Source organism: Sprattus sprattus (genome assembly GCF_963457725.1).
Source record: "Sprattus sprattus genome assembly, chromosome: 15".
Lineage (NCBI taxonomy): Eukaryota > Metazoa > Chordata > Actinopteri > Clupeiformes > Clupeidae > Sprattus > Sprattus sprattus.
The window spans coordinates 24700265-24720886 of NC_137913.1; the positions used below are offsets into that span (position 1 = coordinate 24700265).

The 20622-nt window shown below is 41.2% G+C and overlaps 2 protein-coding genes across 3 annotated transcripts; one reads left to right on the forward strand and one right to left on the reverse strand.

Moving 5' to 3' along the window:
* Positions 1-1315: 1315 nt before the first annotated feature.
* On the reverse strand, positions 1316-12328 carry cnot6l (CCR4-NOT transcription complex, subunit 6-like). 2 transcript variants are annotated; one of them, XM_080853177.1, is made up of 13 exons: positions 12192-12328; positions 10400-10521; positions 10073-10259; positions 9707-9792; positions 9517-9606; positions 9342-9410; positions 8902-9059; positions 8418-8572; positions 8156-8307; positions 7607-7834; positions 7142-7344; positions 5419-5624; positions 1316-2486 (listed from the first exon to the last, which is right to left on the reverse strand). In XM_080853177.1, the coding sequence occupies exons 2-13, from the start codon at positions 10509-10511 to the stop codon at positions 2453-2455; spliced, it is 1680 nt and encodes a 559-aa protein (XP_080709303.1). In that variant the 5' UTR covers positions 10512-10521; positions 12192-12328; the 3' UTR covers positions 1316-2452. The 2 variants fall into 2 exon arrangements, with proteins under 2 accessions (XP_080709303.1, XP_080709302.1); XM_080853176.1 differs by having other exon boundaries at positions 1316-2489.
* Positions 12329-12983: 655 nt separating this feature from the next.
* mrpl1 (mitochondrial ribosomal protein L1) lies at positions 12984-20015 on the forward strand. Its single transcript, XM_080853134.1, has 9 exons — positions 12984-13035; positions 14638-14749; positions 15268-15538; positions 17456-17539; positions 17839-17910; positions 18228-18339; positions 18470-18570; positions 18894-18975; positions 19878-20015. The coding sequence occupies exons 1-9, from the start codon at positions 13005-13007 to the stop codon at positions 19979-19981; spliced, it is 969 nt and encodes a 322-aa protein (XP_080709260.1). The 5' UTR covers positions 12984-13004; the 3' UTR covers positions 19982-20015.
* Positions 20016-20622: the final 607 nt, after the last annotated feature.

The following is a 20622-nucleotide window of genomic DNA, read 5'->3' on the forward strand; positions in this document are numbered from 1 at the left end:
TCAGTCAGTGGGTGGGTGAAGACAGAAGCTGCAAGTTGTGTACAGGTGTTGGCTCTTTACAACATATTGTCTCTGGTTGGAAAACTAGCTTGACCCAGGGTGACTACATGTGGAGCCATAATCTGATTTTAACGAATTGAGGTGAACTCTTTGCTAGTTATTGACAGGGATAGTAGAATTTCTTTGGTGCAAGAATGTCAAAAGTACTAGGCACGTACAAACAGGACCGGCAAATGGGGCAGAGCGCGGGACTGGAAATTGCTGGCTGATGTCGGAAGGCAAATTGAAGTCCCACTGTGTATTGTTGTTGCTTCTATGAGACCAAACATGGTGTTGTATTGTTTACTTTATTGAGGTAATGATTCCCTTGAAGATGCCATTGAGGAGGCCTTTGAAAGGAGGAAGCTAAAGTATGCATAACTGGTTGCTGAAGCAAGGGAATGAGGTTGCCAAGCATGCACAAGACCAGTGGAGATAGGTGCTAGAGGCTTTGTAGCTAAATCAACTAAATCACTTGTGTTGGATTTTGGCTTTCGAGGACGGTCACTCAAAAGAGTTGTCTGAGGCTGCTGAAAAAGCAAGTAAATGGTTATGGCTGAGGAGCTCACAGACTACTTAGGGACATGTGAATTAACCTGTATTCCGTGAAGATGCCTGGTGTTGCAAGATCTTTTGGAGGTGTTGTTGGCCTAATTCAACAAACACTGATGAAGGAAGGTGCCCACTTGACAACCCCAGTGTAATGCACCCTGTTGTGTTATAATACTTAGATTAGGTTGTTGGGTATGAGTTCTTGCATGTGACAGTACAAGGTTTGACCTCCGTGGGTAGTGAACAATTAATAGCACAAGAAATGTAACATCCTTTCCCATAACTTCAAATAAAAGGCGGCCACAAGAAAGCTCACAGGAATCAAAATCTTCTGGGTGTCTTTCCCAGATCAGCTAGAGAGTATTGTGGGCAATGGATGCTAACTGCATTTAATTCATGCCCTCCATACTCAGCAGAACAGAACAGTGTTGGGAACAGAACAAATGTAAGCCTACGCTTATTATGCCCAATCATATTCTTCTCTAACCTCCCCATGAAGTAATACCTGTGACTTAAAATAAAGCTAATTTCAAATTTTATATATAGGTTTGTGAGAGCCAGAGAAGCCTAGAAATGCATGAGTATTCATTTTAAACATGTTCTCAAACCTGTGGAGTGATTGATGTCAGCTGTGGTCAGACATTTTACTTCTAGGAATTCTCCTTGCAATGGCTTTGACATTGACATGAATAGAGAGAAAAAAGAAGCACACATAACAACAGACTTTTCTTTTTTTTACAAAGACAATTTTATTGCCTTCATGACAGGGGACAATGACGGACATTGTCCTTGCAGTGTGTGATCCATAACTTGATCATTCAAAACAATTTGATGTGTCATACATAAAAAGTCAGCACTTCAAACCCCTGTGGTTGGAGTTCACATTGACATTGAGAAGGCAGAGTAAGTGTTCAAGGAGTGGCCCTCATTCAGCTCAGCACCACACCATACAACAGGCTGGGGCCACTGGGGCTGCTGCAAGGAGCTACGGAGGCTAACACAGCGTGCTAGCCAGAATAGCAACGAATGGATGTGAACACCATTAGATCAATTCAAATTTCCTAATTTCTTTCATTGTTGAAAAGACCAAGAGTTTCTAATCCATAAAGTGATTTATACACCAGATGTTACATCGAGTTAATTTTAGACTATAATATGAGGTTTAGTTTTAACTGCATTTTTCAAAAAACAAACAAGCCAAAACATTGATAAGGGCTGTGCTTCAGGTTAATAACCAGATATTTTCAGTTTTTTGTGTTTAAAAACTCACATCAGACACATATCAGAGACACAACTTTGCTTCTGCCAAACTGACTATTTTTTACTCATTTTAATGCAATTCACCACGTTCGTCTGGAGGCGTGCTAACTTACTGACATGATCGATCACAACGGGTGAGGAAAACTGACAGCCTGACACACTCGTTACATCTCACTTTGAAAATCCATCACGTGCTGATCTTTAACTCTTCACCACTGATGTCTGAAAAACATGAACATGCTCTGGAGAAGGAGAAATGGGATAGCGGTCCAGGTGCTCCTGCAGTCAGTGTGAAGAGCTGAGCCAACGGTGAAGCTTGAGATGGGTTGGGTGTGGGGAGAAGGGAGGTCAGGTTGGAGGAGGTGTAAGCTGGCTTTCGGGGTCTATGGCAGCAAATGGCAACAGTGTAGCAGTAGTGGATCTAGATGATCGCCTAACTGTGTCTCGAACCCAAGGCAGACCGTGGCAGGCAGCGGAGCTTCCTATCGGAGCGGCTCCACTGTGGGAGACCTCAGCCCCGACAGCTTGTTGCTGGTGCTGGGTAGACAAGAGGACACACAGGGGGAAGGAAGCGCTCTGCTGGAGCTCTGGAGCTGAAGGTCTAGTCTTTGAGCTTCTGAGAGTCACAGGCAGTGCTGCTGTTGAAGAGACAGTACAAACTAGGCACAGGTCTGGACAAAAGTCACCACACGGTACACGCAGCTAGCGGACTGTGGGGGGGCATCCTCACCTTTAACGAAACAGTCTGTATGCACACAGAATCGTGTTTAAATAGCCATAAAAAACTGCACATGCTATTTCAGAATTTGCCAACGACTTCTGTGATTAGACTTCAAAAGTGGATGGCCACATTGCAGCGTGAATGCATGTTAAATGTTATCTATGTGATTAAACAAAAGGCGCACAAGGCATTAGAGACACATCTGATGCGGCAACAGAAGAAGTGTCTTTAGTATCCCAAAGCAAACACACAATACACTGTTGCACTGACATTCATGGACTAATCTGGTTTATTCCTCTGCAATCAGACTCGTATGCTGCTACACGAAATGTACATCCTGAAAGGGGCGCTACAATGGCCATGTAAGGCATATTAGTCATATACCAGTGGAAAAGTGAAAGTAGACACGAAAAAGGGGGGAGTGAGCATCCCACTCTGCAGCACGAAGGCTGTTCCGAGTTCAATTTTCCAACATGAGTTAAGCCATTCTGAATGCAAATCTCATGAGCTCTCTGGCTGAACTTTGTGCATTCTCTATGTGGGTAAAAGCTCGGGTGACCTTTGAGTGTATGTCTCCTCAGAGGAAGTGGAGAGTGGGGGGGGGGGGGGGGGGGGGGGGGGCACCACATGCGCTCATCAAACCAGAGGTGGGTGGGTGGGTTCCCGAGACGCAGACAACCAAAAGACTGTTGTTTGGAGGTTTGGTTCTTTCCATTGTGATTCCTACTTGCCACATTAGATGGACGTGCTTGCTGTGAATAATACACAGCTCATGTGTCAGAAGCCCTTGACCAGTTGACAAAACAGATATTTGATGTGGAATGGAAATCCATGCACCTCAGAAATTATGTGGTAATACTGACTAGAGTCTTCTCAAATAACAGGTGTAAAAGGAGAGGTTAAATGTAAGGAGGATTGTGTTGCACTTAGCTTATTCAAACAAGAGTTAATCAAGAAAAAACAAAATTCACTTATAAGAGTGTGTAAGCCAAAGCCTCTCATTTTGGCATACAAACAGTGCAAACCACAAAAAGCCATTTCACAAATATCCAGATCATTTATCATATCAGAAATAAAAATAATCAAAAACCTACTTTAGGCTATCAAAATCACAACCCTACATGTAGCCTAGCATACATCTCTCTCAACCACAATCCACACTACAATCCCAGTACCTTACTCACATATTTCACAAATGCTGTGATTTAATGCGAGGTGTTTGAAGAACCATGAACATGCTCTTTGCTTTCTGTAATGTATGAGAAGATGAAGATACAGACTGACTGCTTACATTATGTAATTAAACAAAATGGCTGTGAAAATCATTTTGAGCTCCTTAGTAAATAACCTGCCCTGTCCAATCATAACGGGCACTGCCCTCCTGATTTCAAATAATCTCACAGAGGGACAAACTTGGTAGGATGGGCAACGTGATGACGGCCGAGCATGGAACTCTACAGTGATTGGGCAAAAGAGAATTAGAGAGCCATGTAGCCTGTTAACGGACAAACATTTGATGTGAGTCCATTAGAAGCTTCTGGAACTCTCAGGCCATACTCATTTTCTTTATGTTCTGTGTTTCTCTTTCTTTTTTTGAAAGTGATAGTGATTCACGAGGCGGAGGAGTCGTTTAGCAATCGGAAGGTTGCTAGTTTGATCCCGACTCCACTTCACCATGTGTCGAAGTGTCCTTGAGCAAGACACTGAGCCCCCAACCGCTCCCGATGTGCAGGTTGGCAACTTAGATAGTAGCCTCTGACATTGGTGTGTGAATGGGTGGACCTCTGAGGCATTCATCTGTAAAGCGCTTTGAGTGCTCTATGAGTAGAAAAGTGCTATATATAAAAATACAGTCCATTTACCATTACCATCTTAGCAACAGCTGTCAGTAGGGGCAAGGTTTGGAATTTGCTCCCAAAGGAAACACTCTAGTAGTGATAAAGCCAACAATATCGGCCAGAAGAAAGTAGCACAAAGAAGCCAAGCAAATCAAAGGCCAAGCAGTTATTAGGACACCCGCAGAAAAGTACAAACACAGAAAAGCCACAAACAAAAACTGGGTTTTAGTCAAGAGGGTTGGGATCCTGTTTAATCTCCATGGCAACCACAAATAGGATCAGGGTTCATACTGTTAAATACCAACGGTGGATGAAATGTTTCAACATTGCACAATGAAGAGATCACACACGCACACACATAAAGAAAGTCGAACTTCCACTGTAACAGCAGTTGCCCTGACCTAAAAACATTTCCACTCAAAACCAAAACACGGAAAGCTAAATTCATTAGGAGGAAAGTGGTGAAGGGTTGGGACTTGGAGAGAAGAATATTTTACTGTTAAAGGCCTTTACTGAATGCCAACACATTAACAAAACTAAACAAAAATCACCTATTAGGTGACTTCCTTTAGTGAGTGGCTTGGTCATGTCATCCAGACTAGACTGAAACAGATCACAAGGTTCAACATCTACTCATCCTCAGTGTAGAAATGTGCATGGTTTTACACCATATCAAATCAGTGATCAGCAAAGTCTTACTCTGTTGTCTACAGCAAAATGTGAGAAGATCCCAACCCTAATTTGGTATCAAGCATTTAATCTTTTTTTTCCCCAAATGCATAAAAGTTACAATCTTGTGCAAATAAAGGGAGCAAAAGTAGGCAAATTACTTCACTCCCACAGAGTAAGTGTGTGTGGCTGAGTTTCTGATGGTATGGCTGTTCAGTGGTAGGGTTTGGGGGGGTATTGTCAACAAAAAGGAGGTATAGGGAGGTGAGGTGGCACTGAGCATAAGGAAGGGCTGGTTGGGAGGAGTTGTGGGGGAGGGGGGTTTGGTATCCGCGCTACCTGTGGACGGTCAGGTGAAGGCCGTTGAGGGGGGGCAGGGGTGGGTGTAACTCCAGCTGGGCCAGCAGGGAGAAGTGGTCGGAGGGGATGTGGGGGTGCGGGCAGCCCGTGATGCAGTTGTCCATCATCCACTGGGTCTCCAGCGGGCCCAGCAAGCCCAGCACGCTCATGTGGGTCTTGGTGAAGAAGATGTAGTCGATCACGCCCTGTAGGAGGACCCAGAGTAGGGGACAGAAAGGGGAAGAAAACAAGAGATGGTTGGAGCACAGTTTTTCTCTAAGTGTGTTTTTTGTTCTCTCTGTTTGCGCTGTGTGATTTTCGGATCTCTTGGCACAACTCCGTAGAGCGACTAAAAATGTAGACATGTTCTGTGCTCTATATCATATATGTTATGAATAACAGAAATCATTAAATTTGCTAACACTTTTCCTAAACCGACTAAAGTAACCTGTCATATCAAATAGAGCTGGGGGTAAACGATTATTTTCAAAACGATTAATCTGGCGATTATTTTATCGAATAGTCGACTAATCTAACGACTAATTGGACGATTAGTCTAACGATTATTTTTCTGTTGCTCGATTAAAACCATAATGTATCTCAAATAAATACCCCAAAAAATCTTAATAATATACTTTAATGAGCACCGTTTTGCACAGCAAAAGTCCAACAATGCATTTCATGTTTATCTAGAGTTCACAGTAAAAATGTTTGGTACTCAAATGAGCCCTATCACATTTGGATGTGGTGCTCATTAATTTAAATGTTTTCAGTGCTTATAAAAACATTCATTCATTGATGAGCACTGCGCACCACCTTATGTGCAGCCCTGTCCTGGACATTGCTTGGCTGCATTAGTTGACATTGGCGATCTAACGTGGTAGTGAATCATGATACATACTATAAGCTGGCCAACGTTAGTCTAATGTTATGTGTTTGACTCGTAAATGACCACAGCATGAGTTAGCTCTCTGTGCCGTTTGTTGGTGCTTGGTTGGCGTGTTCTGCAGCCGTAAGTTAACGTTTACTAAACTGACACAGCTGTCTAGCCGCTGCCGCTATAGTAGCTAGCTAACGTAATTACTAGCAACCAAGCACGAACAAACTGCACGGAGAGCTAAGAAGATAGTTAGCTAGCACCACCGAAGTGCGCAGAGCTCAAGCTACACAACACACTGAACAAACGTTAAATACGAGACGTTTGAGAATGGAGATAGAAACGCACCCCATTGTCTCTCGTGAAGGGGACAATAAGTAACGTTGGTTACATTAATTTAACGTTTGTTCAGTGTGTTGTGTAGCTTGAGCTCTGCGCACTTCGGTGGTGCTAGCAAACTATAGCTCTCCGTGCAGTTTGTTCGTGCTTGGGTGCTAGTAGTTAACGTTAGCTAGCTACTAGTGTGTCAGTTAAGTTAACGTTAACTTACGGCTGCAGAACACGGCAACTAAGCATGAACAAACGGCACAGAGAGCTAAGTCATGGTGTTGGTCAGCTTATAGTATGTATCATGATTCACTACGTTAGATCGCCAATATCAACTAATGGCGCCAAGCAATTCCCTGGGTTTCTGCTCTCTCAGTCCTTGCGCAATGTTTGTTTCTGTTTGGGTCAACCACGTGTATGTGCCGAAGCGTCGACGTAAAAATATGGCGTCGACGTAATTTTGAAATCGACGCGTCGCTACAGCACTAATATCAAATATATCAGCAAACTCCTTCCTACCTTGAAGTCGTAGGTGTAGTTGGTGAAAGGCATCAGGTTGTTCTCGTAGGCGCTCTTCAGCTGGAAGCTGTGCGTGATGCTACCGTCTGACTTCCCAGTCTTGCCGTTGCAGTTGAAGTTGGTCAGACACTCGCTGTAACGCAGCTCCTTAAAGTCCTTGTGGTTGTCCGCTACTCCCCCACTGCTCAAATACTCCACAACACCTTTAAAAACCCAAATGACAAAAAACATTTCACATTATCTCTGCACTATATTCTACTTTAACCCACTATTATATTTGACTATAGCCTCAAACACACAGTGCATCTGCTTTTAAGTGAAGACACAGGACTGTGAGCCCACATGGTGCTAAGGTCTTACATTGGGTGTATCCCTTCTCTGGTATATTTATATATTGATTGGCTCAACCTGTGCACACATTTCAGCTCAAGCATTTGTGCAGTCTACCGAGTAGCCATAACATACCGGAGTCTGGCAGGGAGTTGAGGTCAGCACAGAGGACGATGGGGATGACGCCTGGTTCTGAGGTCGGGGAGTCCGAGGCCATGGAGGACGAGGCCCTCTCGGCGATGCTCTTCAGCTCGGACAGGAACATCATGGTCTGGATCAGCTTCACGTCCGAGAACTCCGGGTCCCAGTGCATGTGAGCGTTGGCCACCAGGAGGAGCTGTTTCTCTTGTGAGGACTTCATACCTACAGGAAAATCAAGTGGTCAGTCAGATGTCTGTTTATCGGTCACTGTGCATGTCCTTTGCATATTATTATTTTTGTTTAATGCATGATTATGTTTATGTATATATATTTTATTTCAATCTTGTAGCCTTGCTTTGTACCTACATATAACAAAAAAAAACGTTCAACTAATTTTAGTTAGAGACAACTGGTAACCATACAAATAAAGGTTTGAGACTGTCACCTACTGGTAAAATGTTATCACTGCAACATCACACAAAGGAAATACAAATACCCATCACATGGTATTCTCAGAGGCATGGAATTGTACAAATCCCTTACCGTCAGAGAAAAGCTCTTTTTTGACCTCCAGCAGAACAGCGACGCCAATGTTGTCTTTGGTCATGACGCGGTTCAGCATGACCTCTGAGCCCTCAGAGTTGGCCATAGCAACCTGATTAAACTCAACTGTGTGTTTCTGCACCGGGGAAAACCTATGTGAAGAAGACAAAAAAAAAAAAATAGGAATGGGTCGAGAAACCAAATGTGAAAATGTGCAAACATGTTCTAGAGGAGCGGAGCCTTCATGTTTGGTTCCACTCACTTCTCAGTTTTGAAGAACACAGCACAGCCATCCACATGCTTGCGCTCCTGCTCCGACACCAGTTTGGCACGAGACTTTGGACAGAAGTACCCGTCATATCCACGCTCCTTTAGTGTTTCCAGAAAGAGGGTGTAGTATTGTTCCGTTTCTACTTCCTGTGGGAAGACAAAAGATGTCTGGACCAAACCCTCGCTCAGAACACAGGCACTGCATTTATACCAAGAACCGGATACAAAAATACAGAACATTCTACAGAAAATTCTACTGCATACAGACTATGTTTGTATGTTGTGCTGTGTATGTTTCTCTGAACTGAAGTTACTGTGAAAAGTAATCCATGCATATTTTTAAATATCTGACTGCATGTATCGGGTGTGTGCGGTGCAAAGCAACACACACAAAAAAACAGCAGATGGTAGCAGAATACTGTGTGCCAAGTAAATATTACACTCAGTGATTTAAACAACTTGTTAAGGCCGGCTACCTGCAGACTGATGATGTCAGCATCACAGTTGGAGATGTCCTCCATGATGCCTTTCTTCCTGTACTCCCAGTTGAGGGCCCAGGATGGGCAGTATCCATACAGCTGCCGGGTGGCGTACTTGTCGCACAGAACATTGTAGCTCATGACTGTGAACACAGCTGTGGAGGAAAACGGCACTGTGTGTCAAAGAAGCCAATGGGGGATCACACATAGGGATAGGCAAACAGCAGCTGAGCTCAAAGTCAGACAGGGAATCACTTCCAATAATTATGTCAGAATTTGTCTCCAAAAAAAGACAACCATGTTCCCTTTTGTAACTCCCATGTTTGAAACACACACTCTGTTATGATCACATTGGTGATCGTGGTTAACTTCAAAAGGAACTTCCAAAGAAGAAAACTGAACGTAATTGAGGTGTAACAACTAAAGAATGTGTGTACCTGAGGAAGTCATTGGATCGCGCTCTTTCAAAGTGATCCATGGTCTTTGAGGAAGCTGCTCGGGGTGGACTTGATTTGGATTAAAAAAAATGATTAAATGTCTCTGTAAACCATCAAACCTTTTTCTCAATTTCCAAATATGAATGTCATATTGAAAGACTATCTACACATGTACCTGCTAGATTGTCAAGCATGTAGTTCAAAAGCTTTCTGGTACCATCTGGCTCCTGATACAGGTTAAGGATGTCTTGGGATAAGGGGTTACCTAGAAAAACAAATCAAGTTCAGAAAAAAAAAAAATGCATTAATTCAAATATTCACGTCCTACACAACGGTTCTTGCAGAATGTGCAGTATGACACAGACCTTTTAGACCCAGGGTTTGTAAGCGAAACAACCGCCCAAGTTCATAAGGCAAAACTCTTAAACAATTGTTGTTCAAAAGCAATTCCCTAAAGAAAAAAAAAAGAAGAAAAAATGAAAATCTTGTCCTAAAAGAGGAACTTCACTGACTTTGATCAAAGCTCTATAACATTCATTTTTTTCTTTCTCTGAATAGAAAAAAAGGTTTCTTCAAAAAGAAACACTACAAAGGGCATATTTCATTCAGTATAATTCACCTGAACACCCCACTCCTCGCTTTAAAAAGATGCATAGTAACAATATAACTACGAATTTACTAGCACCTGTGTGACACCAGATTTAAAAAAACACGGTACAATGTATGACTACCTGAGAGAAACCATGTTGCCGAGTTCTGCGGGCAGGCTGCGGAGCTTGTTGGACGACAGGTTCAGGTAGACCAGGTGGGGGAGCTTGGCAATGTCGGATGGGATGCGACTCAGGTTGTTGTTGTTGATGTGCAGTGCTGTCAAGTGGGTGAGCGTCCATAGGGAGCTGCTTAGGTTGCGCACCCGCCCTGAGCAACAGCAAAAGGTGAAAGGTCAGATTTGCTCTGACGGATGAAAAAAGTGGTCGACATTAATGTTGCGCAGGTGTGCCAGAAGATGGGTGTGTTTCATGATCAACCACAAAACGGAAAATGTGAAGTACACCAACCAGTTATTTCCAATTCTGCCCAATACGACTTTTTTCCATTGGCCGCCTCCTCTGCAGACATGATGGTGTATAATCGCCTTGGATCCGGGGGATCATATTTTTCCTTTGGCATACCTGTTAATCTAGGGGGAGAGAAGAGACAGATAGTATGCTGTTACTAGTTGGGCCTACATGGTATAAATAAAGTAGAGCACAACCTTTCTCCCTTTTTGCTACAGGACACCACTGACCAGAGTAAAATGAATGACTGCCTTGACTTAGTTGTACTTGTATGTCAGCTTTGCAAACGGTAACACTGCAGCCATGAATAGGCCTATAAAGCATTTTTACTGACACTTTACAAAATGACCTGTGCTTGTACTGGGAAGGCACAGGCCAAATACGAAAACAGCAAGCAGAGTCTCTCATACAGCAGGTACTGCAAATGCTGTGTGAATTGCATAATAACACATGCTCATGCTCAACACAGTTAGCCACAGTTAGCCACTGACATACCATGACTACCATACTACCTTGTGTGTGTTTTTTTGAGGACATGGTTATAAACAATTAATAGGTCATCTGGAAGGTGTTGCTTGACATGAAATCATTAATACATTTGACGTAAATATTTATGACTACATTAATGTTAAACGGGATGTTTTGGGTTATCATCTGGTTAGAATTTAAACATTTCTAACGACAATTAGGATATCAAAAGAACTTACATTATAATAACAATATCCTGTAATACTATGCCTCAAACGATACTAAAAAAGACTATATGCCAATTTACCTGAATTTTCAGGACGAAGATTAAAACGCAGGCTGGTGTCGCAAATGTACCGATAAATAGCACGCAGGGTACTGGTTAGCTTGCAGCTGTTAACAAGTATGTATCATGTCATCATAACTCTACTTTCGACATGCAACAGTCCCCTTTCCAAGTGTTCAACAAACATACATTTAACACGTGTCGATGACCGTTACATAGAGTAACGTAAACGTTTCGCATGTTATTTAACGTTGCATGGAAACATATCCTGTTAGGGACAATCTGTTATTTCACGTTCCCGTTAGACTTAATGCTAAAAGACTATGCCTACTTATGTAACGTTATGGAGTCCATTTCAAAGTAACGAGAATGTCGAAATAAAGATTTGAACTTTCCTAACAAGTTTGTAGGGGGCTGGTTTGGCTTAGACCTTCTTTTCACTTTCCTGTCTCTTCATGATGAGAAACTGAGCTGGCAGGTTTACGACAGAGCTAGAATGTTAAATTAGGCTCCTGAATACGTGCAATGTCACTGAAATAGGTGATCAACAGCTCATGACAACGATATGGCACACATGCTCGCTATGATAGCTCACGACTTCTTGACCGTAAACTACATAACTTCTGGGACGGAGTAGTACCACAGTCAGTAGGATAAGAACACTACTGTCAAAAGTAACAGTTGCAGACCAGCTTAAAAATAAGTTTGGCAGGCTGGTTGGCAAACTGCTCGACCACTTTAGGTATGACATGGGTAAATACCAAATCCCTCAGTAAACGGCGAACACAGGTTTTGCAATAGTAGAGAACTGTCCCTTATGTCATGAACCTAGACATTTAACTATCAACTGTAAACACAGCTTTAAATGCATGGGCCTTGGTTAGAAGGCAGACAGCGGCGCACACCCTCTTATGAGCTGACCAAAAAACCTCGGAGGCGGAGTAAACAAATTAGCTAGCTAGCAAGCTACATGAGATTCACAAATATTAAACGTCTCAAAGCAACCCGCTAATATCACAGAAAAGTTCACCTACTTACCTTCATTCGGAAGGTGGGTGAGGAGAATCGTGAAAAATACTGTCAAAGACATGCAGGCAGAACTGTGTGCCGTTCAGCCTGTAGACGTTCCTGAGAGGCAGAGGGAAGGACAACAGTCATGGCTTCCGCCCGAAACCCTTCCATCTCCACTACTCTGGGGAAGAAGAAAAGTTTACCGTTACTGGAAAATGTGTTTTCCCAGTTTCCCCCACAATTAAAAAAAATCTGTAAACTTCTGCGTTAAGTACTTTGGTTTAAATAAAACGATCCACACATGACGCATTCCCTGACCATTCAAATTAATCATAACCTATATTTAATTTAAAAAAACGGCAATGCAAAGTTATTCAAAATTGTGACACTGACCCTTGACCCTTGAGAAACTTTGGGAGCAACTTTGGGAAAGTAAAATGACACGAGTTTGAGGGTTCACATATTTTGTTTTAGTAGTTAAGGAAAACAAGTGTAAGGAATGGTCTAATAATCTAATATATGTATTCCAAATGGCACCATCTAATATGGGTTATACATATATATCCATATCCATAGCATTGTACAGAGTTGGGGTCTGTTTTTGTGTTTTTGAGTTTAGGCTAGGTATCTTTTCATTTTTACGTATCAGTCTTATTAATATTTCATATTTTTCGAAATCTCAACCTATATGACAGAGATAGCTTGACGCAAAAATTATACATGCCGAGGTTTGGTGTTATTTAGGCCTACGGGATAAGCTATTTGCTTAGTAGGAACCAAGAACGTAAAATCTCTTTACCCAGACGGCTCTTCCGGTATGTGACATCGTAAAGCATAAACATGGCAGCGTCCACGAGGAATCTTGTAAGAGGTCAGATGACACTTAATTTTAAATAGTTATGTGCATTGCCATTAAGATTCTAATGAGAATATTTGTGCATGAAGTTTTGCAGTTTTAAACTCCGACTAGCACTTCGTCTTTTTTTTTTTAACCAGGGAAGTAGCCCGCTAAATTGTGCTAGATTTGCTAACATCAATGCAATAACGACATGTCATGTCAAACATTACCGTTTCCCAATTAACATAAAACTGCAGTGTATTTTCTGTTTTATATACTTCACGGACAGTTCCGAGATGTTCAGACAATTCAGCTGTTAATATTATTTTGTAAATCTGTTATCTATCTATGTATGTCAGTAATGTGAGAGGGAGAGTGTAGTAATATGCGGTACTAAAACAATCAAATTAAATATGGACATGGTATAGTCGGCTTCACTGCGAAAATTCATCACAATTACAGAGCAAATTGTCTTTCGAAAGAGAAAAAAATATTAAGAAAATCTTTTTGTACAATGTAAAATGAGTATACAATATTATAAAACAAATGTACCAGTTACTATTGATTATGGAGTTTTGTCTCACTCATATGAGAACGTGTGAGCACACTGTCCAAAAACAGTTTATCCAAAAGAGAATGAATATGTGATTAGATCCAGATCCGTTGTAATTCATGAATATTCATGAATGAATACAAATATGTTAAATCAGCTAAATAAAATGTAACTAATGGTTGCAGGGTTGGCGGGTGGTCCTCTGTGGTATGTCAGTGTAACTGATTCTGTGCAAACAATCCTGTGACTCGTGGCCCTAGACACAGTCTTCACAGTCTCTCCACAGAACTTACAGCTCTTTGGAGGGAGCCGGATCTTATCGTGCTCAGAGCAGAGTGGCCACAGCTAAGTAGACAGCAGGATGAACCGTGTGCTTCGGCTGCATTCACACTAAATCCTTCCTGCAGGGTCATGTGGACGTGTGACGGGTTTTATTTATTTGTGCTGTAGAATGTTGCCACCGTGAAACAATCTGAAAGTAACATTTTATTTCTCTAATTTACTGCTTTGTTCTCGCTGATGCCACGTCCTCACTTCATTCATTCTCTAGCTTGCTCAATCCCGTTGCTCTCCCTCACCCTCTCGTTAAGCTGGGGAGGTGGTTTACAAACAGCTACGGACAAATCCTTCTCACTAGTCTACATTTTGTGACTGACTGGTTCTCACTTTTAACGTAAAGGGGAGGGAAGTGGATTTAGGGCAGGCCGTTTGGGTAACAGAACAGCTCTCAAGTATGATGCCGATCTCTTCGCTCGTACCAAAGCTCAAATGAAAAGAATCAGATTGGTCGCAAATTAAACATCACTAGTTATTTGGTTCTGTCGTGTCTCACTCCCAATCCCACTCCAAATCAGACTGAGGATTTGTGAGAGAAATTCCGTCAACTTAACCCACCTACCAAGGCAGTTTCATATGCCTGCTCTGATAAACAAGTTCATGATTTAAGCTTCCGCAAATTGAGTGTGTCAAACAGGATTATTGTGTTGTTTGCTTATATATATATATATATATATCTTGAACTATAGTTTACCCTCTTCTAGTCACAGTTCATCGAGGCTAACATCTGACTGTTGCTCTTCTAGTTCTAGCCGGATGCCAAACACTGAGTCTGACGGCACCATGCGTCTCAAGGGTGTCTCACAATGCAGCAAGGCAGACATATGTCAGGACGTATGCAGCAGCAGCGGCGGCAAAGTGAGTTCTGATGTTTCTGTCAGATGTGTTGCCAATCCTTAACCAGGACTTACCGTATATACTCATTTCAGAGATTGCCATAAGATATTAGAAGTTCTGAAAATCTTCAAAAGATATTTGTATTTTCTGTATGCCTCAATTCCACCTTGCTCAGTCCCTCCAGGATTTTGCATACAATTTCGCAATTCACACAAATTCAAGAATGTCCCACAATTGCTATTGCAAGTATGCAATTTGAGTACCACAAAATTTCTGCGAAACAAACAGATCTCATGGAATTTCTGCATTATTTGTGATTGATTTAATTTAACTCAAAATAAAACACTGAGAATACCTGCAGCAATAATCACAGCAAACCCCGGCCAGATCCTGGAGGGACTGAACTTACTCCTTTGGTGTCTTACTGTATGTATGATATGGTTATGTGAAACATATACTTGAGCTGTGAACTGGGAACTAGTCTTTCAGGAAACAGTTGCATAAAGCTCATGCAATTTAAATAATCAATATCTCCCCAGGGCCAAACCCAAGGCAAAGAAAGGTGAAGAGGACAAGGAAAAGAAGGAGAAAAAGCAGCGTGTTATAGATAACACCGGTCGACACAAGCCAATCGGCTTCTCAGCCTGGGAACCAACGGATGATGTGTACCTGCTGAGATTCTACCCCAAACCATCCCATGAGACAGGCGCAGCTGTGGACCTGCTGAAGGAGATCCAGACACTGGAATGCACTCCCTCAGATCAGGCCGTGTTGGTAGACCTGAGGCTGGACATGAAACTTGAGAAAAAGGTACAGTGACTTTATTTATTTATTTGTTTGTTTGTTTGTCTTCTTTTTGTTGTGGCTCACTACTCTGAGTCGTCTGAGACTGTCCAGTAACACTGCTGATCTCGTGGTGGCGTTTTTAACAAGTAGGGTATCGTGGTGAGGAAAGTGAATTTCAAATTTGGAACAAAATAAGAGTCGTTACATTATGTTATTTGGGCAAAGGACATTTTTCAGTTGTTTCTGATATAGGGCCTTAGATGTGGTCTGGTAACGCTGGCGGTGTGGACACACACATACGTACAAGCCGCAGGAGTAGAGCAGAGTAGTAGTCACACACACAGTCTATCCGTCTAGCCATCAAGCTATTTTTTTTTATTTTGTACACATTCATTTTGTGTTGAAATGCAAGCGATTATTGCATTGTTCATAGAAAGTGACAATTGTGACAAGGAAAAGCTTTTTCTCTAATAAAAAAAGAGAAAATGTAATTCAACACAAAGTAGGAAGTGATTTGAGACTGAGTAGCAAAATCAATGTTTTGAAAATCGAGATGCATCGATAATCGTTTTATCGGTTCAAGATCGATAATCGGTTTAGAGTTGATAATCGGTTTAGAATCGATAATCTAGGGGTGGGAATCTCTTGGCACCTCACGATTCGATTCGAAATCGATTCAGAGGTCAACGATTCGATTTTAAATCGATTATCGATTTTGTAATACTTTTTTAAAAAAATGTTTTAACACATCCATTTTATGTTGAAATGCAAGCTGCATCGATTATTGCATTGCTCATAGAAAGTCAAAATTGTGACAAGAAAAAGCTTTTTCTCTAATAAAGCAAATAGAGAAGGTAATTAATCTGTTGATTTTCTTTAATTATCAAACACAAAGTAGGAAGTGATTTTAAACTCTGAGTTGCAAACTCAAATGATTCAATAGTCGAAATGCATCGATAATCGTTCTATCGGTTTCAAATTGATAATCGATAATCAATCGATAATTGCATTCCAACTTAAAATGGATGTGTAAAAAAAACGATTATCAATTCTAAACCGATAAAACGACTATCAATCCATTTCAACTTTTAAAACATTCAAGTTTGCTATTCAGAGTCTTTGCTACAGTTCCTACTTTGTGTTTGATAATTAAAGAAAATCAACAGATGAATTACCTTCTCTATTTTTTATTAGAGAAAAAGCTTTTCCTTGTCACAATTTTGACTTTCTATGAATCATCGATGCAGCTTGCATTTCAACATAAAATGGATGTGTATTTTATTACAAAATAGATTATGAACTTTTCTGAATCAAGAGAGAATCGTTTTAGGGAGAATCGAGAAAAATCGATTCCCCCCCCCCACCCCTACGATAATCGGTTCAGAATCGTTGACCTCTGAATCAGAATCGAATCGAATCGTGAGGTGCCAAGAGATTCCCACCCCTAATGCTTATTCTTTAAAGCTGAGTTACAATAGTGCATATCCTGGACGGCTAGTTGGAATGACAGGTGCGCGTATCTATCCTCCTCATGATCCTACACCATCAAAATGTATTTCAAGATGATGCCATAAAATGCCATGAAAACAAACTTCAAAAAGTGGCACATTGCTTGAAGTGTTGCTTTAATTATCTTGTCAGTAGGGGAACAGCTGACAGTGTCTTTGTTGATCTTCTTCCCTGTGACTAAACTCCCTAGAAAAGGCCCTTATTACCAAAGCCAAACTCACAATGAAATGCATAATGGTTGAAAACACTCAAACACTCTTTGCGAAATCAAAGATTCATTACTTGGGGTTGTTGTAAAATGTGTTAAACATGCGTAAAAAGCTGGCTTTGCTGTCAGTGCTCAGAAGATTTTGCTTTGTGCATTATGAAATGTTGTAGGGCAACTGAGATTTGCTCTGCTGGGTTTTAATCAGTCTTTAATTACTCTAACAGAGAAAGGTGGATCCTTTTGTCAGCACAGTGCAGCTACCCCATCCTTTCAAGACGGAAACAAACAAAGTTATAGTTTTTACAGAGGTGAGTGGTTTGGCAGCATAAAAGAAAACATCATCTGATTTTAGCTTGATTTGAAATGGCTAAATGATGCTATTAAGATAACAAATGAATGCTGTAAATGTAATCGGCTTGTGCTGTGTCCTGTTGTTCTCACACACTGTTGGGTTTTATATCAAGTTTAGATGCTATAAAATGTAGCAGGTACACACAGCACTCTGGGTGAACCTGTTTATTTTTGACGTGTGTTGGTGGCTGGAGGTGTTGTGGATTGCGCTCACGTCCCCCTCAGCCCTATTAATGCTGCTGTGGTGTCTCTTCAGACTGCTGAGCAGACGCAGCTGGCCCTGGCCAACGGAGCAGTGCACGCCGGAGGGGTGGAGCTCGTGCAGAAGGTAAGGCTCCACTGAGGAATCGCTACCTGCTTCCTCCAACCTGCAGGGGCTAGTAAGGACTGGTGATGCTTTTATATCTCAATAAGCTGCCGTACAAATGTGGTTCCGATGTGATGTTCTAAGGGGCACGTCAGTAAATAGGCAGAGAGTATGCTCAGATTTAACCTCTGAGATTTGTCCAGATTATAGTGCTTCGGTAGCTTTTGTCTGGCTTACAACCACGATTTTGTTTTATTTTCCGTTATTCTTGCAATGCAGAATGTCACTTCTGTGTCTAGTCCATGTGTTCTCTGCATTTATGTATTGCTCACTCTCAGATTTTAGATGATGAAATCCAAGCCGATTTCTACGTGACTGTGCCAGAAGTGCTACCAAAGTTGGTCCCTTTAAAAAACAAGCTACGAAAGAAGTTTCCAAAGAGCAAAAGAGGTCAGAATTGTTCTAATGTTTGATCATGGTATCTGTCCTGTCTGTTACCCTTTTGATTTGTCTTATATGTGTACTCTATCAGACAAAAAAAATCTATTAAACCATTGAAATAAAATATGTGAACTTCCAGGCACTGTCGGAGTGAACATTCCCAAAATGCTGAACCTCTTTAAGACCGGTCATGAGTACCTGGTGGAAAGAGACTGCTACATCATCACTGAGGTTGCCACGGTACGGCCTAAAGAATGCCACGTGTTGGTTATTTTGTAAAAAGTTGAGGCCAAACTTAGATTATATTAAATCATTTAAATATTTTTAAAGTTCTGATCTGTTTTGTGGTTTGGATGTGTGCAAGTTATTCATTTTAAATACAAATGCTATATAGTGGATCTCAAAAGCTTTTACAATGTAGTATTTACCTTCTGCTAACCTTGAAAAGAATGAAAATACCATCTGGTTTATGTTACATTGATGCAGATTTCCATTAAACCCAAAAATGAGTTGAAATCTAAAATTAGATTAAAAGATTAATTCCTGGTTTTCATATATTCTAGCTGGACATGCCCAAAGAGCAAATCCTGGCCAACATTCAGGCCATCGTCAATGATGTCTCTTCCCACAAGCCAGCCAACTATAGTATGTCCCCGCCTTTTGTAGTTACCAGTGTCTTTAATGCAAACTATACTATGTACCCGCCATTGTAGTTACCGGTGTCTTAGTGCCAAGTATACTATGTACCTGCCATTGTAGTTACCTGCGTCCTTAGTGCCAACCATAGTATTTACCTTCCTTTGTAGTTACTGGTGTCCTTAGTGACGAGCATAATATGTACCCGCCTTTGTAGTTACCTTGTCCTTAGTGCCAATTACCAGTTTGAGTGGTCATTAGCAGAGGTAACTCATTACAAGGCGCAGTTGAATCTGTAGTGTTTGGTCCCTTATTTTTCTTTCCCAGTCACTAATGGTGCCCCGTGAACCTGAATGGATTTGTTTATTACCACTTCACAAACCTTCAATTGTTATTTTTGGAGTGAAGTTGGAGATTTGAACACTATTTCCACCACCGTTGTGAATTGTGCATTGCTGACATTGTCTAGTTAAGGCCCTTTTATGTGATGTTAGCCTGTGTTATGGGTGAGGTGGGAGTTAGGCAGTCTTGTCAGCATGGCAATGTGCTTCAGGCGCCTCTTCAGTACAGCTGTTTGAAGTCAGTCAGCAGCACTCCTCCCCTCTAATTTGGTTGCTAGGGTGACATCTGTGACAGAAACACGAGAGCCATCCCATCTGCATATTTGGGTTCACGGTGGAGATGGTTTGATTCCCTGACAGCTGAGACATGGCATAGTTATGGTGCATATAACTAAATCCAAAGCAATGGGTGTCACTTTAAGAGATTGCTCCAAAAATGTTTCTTCATTTAGCGATCTGACTCATGTCTTTCCAAAAGCGATAGGAGTTTGAATGCTATATTTATAATTGTAGCATGTGTTTCAATCTACTATATGGTATACTTATTGTTTTGTTCTGTTTATTTTCCAGGCCCAATGATAAACAGGATGATGCTATGTAGCAGAACTAGCGAGGCTCTACTTGTAAAATATGAAGACCTTCTGCCAAAGCCTAAAGAGGAAGGAGTACTGTGATCATACACATTATAAATGTTGTAATATAATATAATAAAATTAAGTTGTGTGCTAAAGTTGTCTCTCTCTTTTGCATTATGTAAGCTTTTCACACAGCTTGATATAAAACTTCATGAACAGAGCACTTTTCCAAGATGTAATGTGTTCTGATGTATACCTATTATTCCGGGTATTAAGTTCATATATTAACTTTGGAGGTTCTATATATTAAGTTATCTTCTTCGGAAATATGTGTATTGAAGCCCTTGGTTTTTCATTTCTTTCTCTTAAGTCATAGCCAATAACAACACGACTAACAGCAGAGGGCGCCATTGCTTTTACTCAGCGGATCACGTAAACGCTCATACACCACAACTATTTATTTAAAGGATTGAGTGGAAACGATATAGACGATTGTGTGTAGCCTACTTATAATCCATCACAATGTAGCCTGTTTATCATAAATACTTTTGTCAGTGTTTAAACTAGTTTGTGTTTGCCCTGTTGTTAAAGACCACATTGTATATTTTAAATTAAGCGGTCATTTGACGGAAGCTATTGACCAGGATAAGGTAGGCAAGAGAATTAGCCTACCTGGAGTAATGCGTTTTAACACATTTTCGTGCACTGTCAGTCTCAGTGTCAGTACATCTTTGCCCACA